Source organism: Chrysochloris asiatica, unplaced genomic scaffold (genome assembly GCF_000296735.1).
Source record: "Chrysochloris asiatica unplaced genomic scaffold, ChrAsi1.0 scaffold00012, whole genome shotgun sequence".
Lineage (NCBI taxonomy): Eukaryota > Metazoa > Chordata > Mammalia > Afrosoricida > Chrysochloridae > Chrysochloris > Chrysochloris asiatica.
Genome location: NW_006408530.1, coordinates 23,569,389 through 23,578,242, shown reverse-complemented (window position 1 = coordinate 23,578,242; position 8,854 = coordinate 23,569,389). Strand labels below are relative to the sequence as shown.

General features: G+C 34.7%; 1 protein-coding gene across 1 annotated transcript in view; it reads right to left on the bottom strand.

The window, feature by feature from the left end:
- Positions 1 to 8,854, bottom strand: part of LRP1B (low density lipoprotein receptor-related protein 1B) — a 2,342,762-nt gene that overhangs the window by 1,111,663 nt on the left and 1,222,245 nt on the right. Inside the window, exons 19-20 of the mRNA XM_006834597.1 lie at positions 6,943 to 7,023; positions 5,564 to 5,731 (exon numbers count right to left, since the gene is read on the bottom strand). Of these exons, the coding sequence (XP_006834660.1) occupies positions 5,564 to 5,731; positions 6,943 to 7,023 (249 nt within the window). The remainder of the gene's footprint in view (positions 1 to 5,563; positions 5,732 to 6,942; positions 7,024 to 8,854) is intronic.

Genomic DNA, 8,854 nt, shown 5'->3' with positions numbered 1-8,854 from the left:
TGTTCCAAGGTTGAGCGTACATCACTATTTACCTTTGTCCCACCTCGCCCATGTAAACCTGCTTACATGTTCTCCTGTCTGCTTGTTCTTCCATTACCCTTCCTCTTCTAGTGTATTGCCCCCCCCACCCTAGCACCCAAAATATCTTGTATCTATTCCCTACCTTGAGCTCCACCTTCCTCCCCTCATCCCATCCTCTACACTCCAGTAACCAATAAATATAATTTTTTTTCCCCTTTCAGTGTGGGTATTTTTCTTAAGCTTTTACAATAATAGTCCTATGCAATATTTTTCCTTTTGTAACTGACTAATTTCACTCAACATAATGTCCTCAAGGTTCATCCATGTTACATAGTGGCTTGCAACTTCTTTGTTATTCTTCAAGGTAGCATAATATTCCATTGTGTGTATTTACCAAAGTTTGTTTATCCATTCTTGAATTGATGGGCACTTAGGCTGCCTCCATCTTTTTGCTATCTGACATCCATTTTTGTCTTTTCTTTCTTTCATGTATTTTAAATGTACGTTTTGTTTTCTTCCTGTATTGTGTTCTTAGTGTCATCCCATAGCTCTTCTGGTCTTCAGTCATTAGTGAATACTGCATGAATCTGGTCTTAAGGTGTCTCTACACTCAGATGGGATATGTTCAAGCTCATATTTTAGCTCATGAACTTATTTAATTTTCTTCAGCTTTGGTCTGAACTTGCGTATGATCAATTGATCTGTTACACTGACTTTTAAAAGTTGGCCTTGTTTTGACAAATGATATTGAGATTGTCCATCATCTTTTCCCACAGATGTAGTCAATTTGATTCCTGTGCATTCCATAAGGTAAGATCCTTGTGTATGGTAACCTTTTATGTTGTTTAAAAAAGGTATTTGCAATGAATAAGTCTTTGATCTTGCAAAGTTCTATCATGCAATCTCCACCATCATTTATATCACCAAGGTCATATTTTCTAACTACCAGTCTTTATTGTTTATTTTCAGCCTTCGCATTTCAACCTCCTGTAATTATCAATTCATCTTGATCACACATTTGATCAATATTAGACTGAAGACATTGGTAGTATTCTTCAATTTCATCATCATTAGCTTTAGTGGTGGGAACATAAATTTGAATAATGCTGGTATTAAGTGATCTTCCTTGTAATTGTATGGATATTATACTTTCACAGACAGAGTTGTACTCCACAATAGATCCTGAAATGTTATTTTTGATAATGAATGCAACATCTTCCTTGAATTTGTCTTTCCAGGCTTAGTTACCTACATTAACAGATTTAAAATGACAAATGCCAGTATATTTCAGATCACTAATGCCTAGGATATTGAACTGTTTGTCTTCCATTTCATTTTTATGTCAATTGTCATAGATTCATACTTTGTACATTGCATGTTCTGATTATTGGTAGATTTTTGCAGCTGTTTCTCATCATTTTGAGTTGGGCCCATCAGCAAATGAAGGTCCCCAAAACTTTACTCCATTCACATCAGCATAGTTATCTCTACTTTGAGGAGGCAGCTCTTCCCAAGTTGTATTTTGAGTGCATTTCAACCTGAAGGGGCTCATCTTCCAATACTATATCTGACAATATTCTGGTGCTATTCATAATATTTTAATCTTCCACATTATACCTGACAATGTTCCACTTCTATTCATAAGGTTTACTGTAGCTAAACATTCAGAAATGGTTTGCCTTCTTTCTAGTCTTCATGAGTCTGGAAGTCCCCCTGACACCTGTCCACCACTTAAAATGCTGGTGGCATAGCTTCCAGCATCATCACAACATGAAAACCACCACAGTATGACAAACTGACAGATAAATGGTGTTACATCAACCTTGCTGTGGACTATTCTTTTATTTTTTATTTTTTTGCTATATAGCAGTCCTACTGATGACGAATAAAAGATTACTCCATTAGAAATATTTATTCAGATATAATTATTTCAAATTGACCATTAATGTAAATCAGGAAGTTTCTGAAATTGATATTATATATAGAGGTCACATTTCCTGATCTCTCAAAATCATTTACCAAAAAACAATAACAATGACAAAAACACTTATTGCCATTGTTCCGATTGACTCATAGTGTTCCTATATAATAGAGTAGAACTGTCCCAAAGGGTCTCCAAGGCTGCAATCTTTATAGAAGCAGATTACCATCACTTTTTCCCACAGAGCAGTTAACCAATTAACCACTTTGTCATTAGGGCTCCCCACGCCTTAATTCAAGAACATTTCTACAGTTTTAAAAACAATTTGAGTTGAGGGATTCTGTACTGTATGCTTTGCTTACCCAGGCAGTGTAAAACAAAACAATGAGCAATTACATTATATGGTGGAGCTGATTTATTTTGTCAACTAGTCTTGAAACTCAAGCCAGAGACCCCATGGCAGCTTTGGGGACAGACTTAAATGACTAATTACATCAAATATCTACCTTGACACTGCCCTCACAAAACTTTCATGTTTAGTATCTTTTCCTGATTAATCTAAAACAATTCCATGTGGTTATTGCATGACTTCTATACTAGACCACACATTTGAAACAGTAATGGATAAAAATATTTAAATTATCTTTGAAATATTCTAGATTGTCATGCATCAAAATAATCCCAGACTGATACCTTTCCTTAACTCCTATCCTTTTTATTCACCAAGTAAAATATTTGATTAGTTAATTCTAGTTCAATTTATGATCTGCTAAATATTAATTAGTTTGGGAAATTCTCATTTGCTATTTGACATGTGTCCAAGAAATTTGTAGATTAAACACATCTTTTCCTTAATGTTTACCAAAATCATATATGAACTGCATGGCATTCACATTGGCGGTATATCTTTTACAGTGATAGATTAGTAAAACTGAAAAGTTCTAAAAGGTAATACCATTAACCTTAAATAGCTGTTAAAAGAACATAATACAATTACCTAGAGACTCTAAAACAGTCTATTTATTGTGACTTACTGTGGACATTCATGAGGCTAAAGCAGTCTGTTCGAAACTTTTCAATATGGAAGGATTATTTTGATTCAAAGATAAATACAAGAAAGAGAGATGAGATCTCACTTATGAGATGTAAATAAATTAACTTTGGGCAAATTTATCTTTCACAGCATATTAGGGGCAGTGCCAGCAGGCCACAGATGTACACCCCATGAGCAGCCTAAAAAGACATCTGTGAGAAGGGGAAAATGCAGATTTATATTTAAAGTATAATTTAATAATCAAATGTCAACCAGATCCCAGATGGATGTTTCAAAATACAAACAACAACAAAAAAATGAAAATAATTTGAATCTATTATATACTATACACACTTTTTTACTTTTTCGATTTCTATGCCTAAATAATTATAAGCTATTTCATCTATCTCTTTACCTATGTACCAAAAATTATATTTCATGCTTATTATTGGAACAAGTAAACTAAGAGAAAGGTACAAAAATGAGAATGCAAGAAAGACAGACACAGACAGCCATAGGACAGAAGTACACAGACATGGGGAATTTCCTTACAACGGAGAATTTAAAAGAGACAGATACTTTTAAATGGTAGTTTTTAACTATATTACACTCCTTTACTGATGTGGCATGATAGGATAAGCACTGGACCACAGTTTACTTTGAACCACAAGGTAGGTGGTTCAAACTCATCAGCTGCTTCTCAGAACTCCTACACAGTATCACTGTGAGTCAGAACCTCCTTGACAGAAATTAATAATGACAACTGATTTTGAAAACAAAAAACAAAAAATGAATTCAAACATGCTCATATTCAATATTTAAGACAACGTAATCAAAAGCTTTTTACTCATTGTCTGTTTTCATTATGGTTCCTATTATGTCCCCAGTAGAGAAAGACATGAATGATGTACAGATGAGTAGTCATAAGGACAGGGGTTTCCGTGTCTTATGGCCCATGGGTTATTGATTCCTCTACCATATTTGGATCATTGATACAACTCTCATAACCTATGTCATCTAGTTAAAATCAATATGCTTTAATCATTAGAGATTTTCAACAAAGCTGGGATTCTTTTTAAAGAAACTACTACTATATTGGTGAGACACTGTAGCATAAGGTCATTTTGAATCATGAGGTTAGTGGTTCAAACTTGCCAGCCACTCCTTGGAAACCCTATACAGGATTGCTATGAGTTGAAACTGACTCTACAGCATTTAACAACAACAAAAATTATATTGATAATCCGTTTAGCAACTATTTGTCCAGTATTGACAGTTGAGTGGATAAGGAAGAAGGAGAAAACAAGCACATACAAAAGGAAAAGGAACCTTTGTCAGAGAAGATACTTTCGATTATTTTTATCTTCTAGGATGTCAAATATTTGCAGAAAGAAACAGATCTTCTAAGATAACACATTGAAATGTTTCTTTTCTTATAATTACACAGTATATGGTTTCTCTTCCATAACCTATTAGTAAATTACTTTATTGTCTGTTTTTATGCTTGATTTTTAACTGCTTTACCAGGGAGACCTTGCTTTACATTTATTTGAAAATCTATTTCTTGCATCTGATACAATGTCTGGCACATGAGAGGACCTCAATAAATATTTAGAGAATATATGAATCTATAAATAATATATATTTTCAAATATAATGGAAAATTACATAAAATGTCAATGATTAAACTGAATACTTGACAGGCTAGCATGTTTTTCTATTCTATTTACAGCATGACTTCTAATTTATTAATATGTTATAGCTGATTAACTTTAATAAAGTAACCAAAGCAAGTGACAGGGCTAGGCGGCCAAAGGATATATGGGAAGTCCTGCTCATAATATCCTTTCCTCTTTGAACTTGCATTTAAGAAAGCGAATCAATTTAGCATATATCATCATTATATAGGGGATTATTTCCAACTTTGAGAAATATAATTTCATATGGCAATAAAGAACTCTGGTGTGGCATTGTAGGATGAGCACTGGATGCTAACCTCAAGACTAGCAGTTTAAACTCACCAGCCATTCTTGGAAATCCTAGCCAGGGTCAATATGAGTTGGAATCCACTCAGTGGATAACAGCAGTAACAGCAACATGGAAACAAAAGGCAAAGTTACACTTTTCTTTTCAAATTTGTCTTCAATTTGTGATTGGGGTTGGAGTCCTGGTATACTACTGTAGGAGAAGCACTGGACTGTTAACTGCGAGGTTGGCTGTTCAAACCCACCAGATGCTCCTTGGAAACCTTATATAGGGTCACTATGATTTGGAACCCAGAGACAGTACTTAACAAGAACAGCAACAATGACATTGGTTTGGGAATTGCCAGTTTAGAAACTGGATAGTGTTAAAAGACCAGTAAGTAAAGCATTGTGTATGAAGCTATAAAGCATGTCTTGAGATGAGAAGTTGGAGGAAGGAAAGTCAAGAATTAAAGAACACAAGAAACCAGATAATAATTTAATATAATTACATGTGTATATTTTTTTAATCTGACAAAGCATTTTATTTATGTATATAATTTTCTATCTGAACAACTCTAAATTAGTTATAATAAGTTTTCATAAATCCAGAGAATGACTTACCTTCTTTGGTGCAATTGATTTGGGTTTCATCACTGAAGTCTCCACAGTCATTATCACCATCACAGGACCAATGGCCTGGAATACATCTGCCACTGGAACATCTGAACTGATTCTCAAAGCAAGTGTGAACACAGCCAACCTCATCACTCCCATCTCCACAGTCGTCATCTGGAAAGAATTATTAACATTTAGTTAGTGAAAAGGATCCCAGGAGAAACTATTCTAGAATGTACAGTTTTGTTTCTGTTTTTGAAAAATTAATGATAAATAAATGGGTTATACATCCCATTAACAATGAGAGAATCATTTTTATGTTTATATCATTTGTCTTCTAACTATCAACTTTTAAACTGAGAAAAAATCCTTGAGTTTGGATTTTGTAGCTTAGTTTCTATTCTGCTCAGAGCTGACTATCCACTGAATGAAATGCATCTATAGAGCATGAAACAGTTATGAAGCTGCAAGATGATGGCAAATTCAAATTTCATGAAATGGTATGTGTGGTGATATAATTGTTGTTGTTGTTAAGTGCCATCAAGTATGTTCTGACCCATAGTGATCCTGTATAGGGTTTCCAAGTTGCGGCTGGTGAGCTTCAACTGCTAACCTTGTGGTTCAAACTGACTTTACAGTCCAGCACATTAACTTGTGTACTTTCTCTGAGTCCCACAGGTTGTCAATATATCTCCAACTCAGGCCCTTTTCTTTCCTTCTCTAACATGAAAGCCCACTGTTTATTGTCCCCTACTCACTCTTATGTGAATAGTTATGTTGGGATATGTTTCTACACTTTCATTAATGATGATTTATGTTCATTTTTAACACTTTTGAAAGAAGAAGAGGGGAGGAATGTGAAGTGAAAATTGATTAAATTAAAATAAATGGATGAGAGTGCAGTGATTTATATATATAGTAAATTTAACTGCATTTGGAATACTTTAGCATAATGATACAATGGAATGTAAGAAAAATATCAGTTATACATAAAAAGTAAGTTGATAGAATTCAGATCATCTGGACAATTTCATAATAATTTATAAATGATTCCATTCTGAGGTTACACAGCATTTTACCTAAATGCTTTTGGTAACCTGAATTTCACAGGTTACTTCTTGAATTGTCCTCTTTATGCTTGCATACTTAGACTATGGACAGACAGTATAATACCTGAGAGCAAATCTCTACTATAACAGCAGGGACAAATATTGAGCTCAATTATCCTTAATACTAATCCCCATTGATGTGCCCTCTCACCACTTGTCTTAACCATTTTGAGTGGCTCTGCAAACCTCTCTTACAGAGGATCTCTGAAGGAGGCAAGACAGCCAAGATAGAGCTCCAATCAAATCAGTGCTGCACAGTGAACAGTTGGTACTTGCCAGAGTCACAATGCCATTTGCTGCTAATGCATCTTCCACTTTTGCATATAAATTGAGTTAGTGGCTCACACGTTGGGAATTCTGTGAAATACATAAGAACATTCAACAGGGAACATGTTATTGACTTTATTGACTTAATTTGCATCTCATTTCCTACTGTAACCAGAACTTCTTCACTGTCTAGATAAATAAACAAATATAATGACTGTAACTTCTTGAGGAAAGGATTGTGTCATTGTTTTACTAAGTGGCATTGAGTTGGTTTCAACTCATAGCAACCCTGAATAGGAAAGAAGCAGCTAGTGGATTTGAACTGTTGACCTTGTGGTTTGTAGTCCAGTGCTGATCTTACAGCATCACACCACCAGTAGTCCATGTATATAACTTTGTTGTTATTATTGTTAAGTGTCACCAAGTTAGTTCTGACTCATAGCTATTCTGTATAGGGTTTCCAAGGAGAAGATTGTAAGCTTGAACCGCCGACCTTGTAGTTCAAGCTGACCTTGCATTCTAGTATATTAATCCACAGCACCACACCAGGACACATAACTTCAGCATCTTTTAAATGAGTACTTTCCAGTGATTAAAAAGTTAAGGAGAGTCATGTGATGAAGGACAGTTTGGGTCCATTATGCTGTTGCTGCATGCTGTTGAGTCAGTTCTGAACCATAGTTACCCTGTATAGAGTTTCCAAAGCTGTAAATCTTCATGGTAGCAGCAAGCTTCCCATGGAGAGCCTGGCAAATATGAACTGATGACCTGTGGTTTGAAGCCCAACGCATAACCTACTATTCATCACCAGGGCTCCTTTGGATGATTTTATTGTGAGAAAAATGAATAGATGCCAACTCTCTGTACCAGGGAACTTAACCTTCACTCAAGGAATAACAGCTGGGTGGAATTCTATATTCATGTGCTGAAGAGAAATGTGCATATAATTCAAAGGAGAAAGGCCTTTTCTGAAAACATAAAACAAAAGTAGGAGAGTCCAATTTAATTCTGCCTCTGAGACATGTAAACATTCATAAGTATGAAGTAAAGCATAACTCAATAAAATCAGTTTTGTTGTTATCATATAGTCAGAAAGACTTTTAAGTATAAAATCTGATTCTAACAAAAAGAGGAAAGAAAAGCACAAAATAATTAATGAACAAAACAAAGAATTTAGATTTCAAAATGAAAATTTACACAGTCCTGTCAAAAGAACTACTTTCCTAATCTTTAGGTAACCATGACAAATAAATAATTCAGAATTATGACAATGGTGGTGGTGATGTACCATGGAGTCTTTTCTGACTCATAGTCACTCTGCATAGGGTTTCCAAGGCTGTAAATCTTTATGGGAGCAGAAAGCCTCATCTTTCTCCTGTGAAATGGCTGGTAGTTTCATATTGCTGACCTTGAGGTTATCAGCCCAACAAGTAACCACTACACTACCAGAAGTCTTAGAATTACCAAAGAAAAATATTTTAAAGTGATAATTAGTCAATCTGATGGATTAGTAAATTTAAAAGATATGGTTGTGATATGAAGATCAGATCATTAAACTAGTTGCCAAATGGAAAAAAAAAAGTAGCAGTCATCAGAAAAAACAACAACATAATTGTCAAAAAGTTTATCAGACTTATTTGAGACAGCTCACTAATATTTTCCAGAGCACAAGTTTTACTTTATTTCATATATTGTAAAAATAATTCATTTATGAGTCCCTGACAAATGGTTAACATGCTTGAGTACTAACCAAAAGGTTGAAGGTCCATGCTCACCCAGAGGTAACTCAGAAACAAGTCATGACAATCTAATTCTGAAAAATCAGCCTATGAAAACTCTATGGTGCACAGTTCTGGGTCTGGCAACATGGGGTTGCTATGAATTGGAATTGACTCAATGACAGTAGTGTTAACAAAGATCA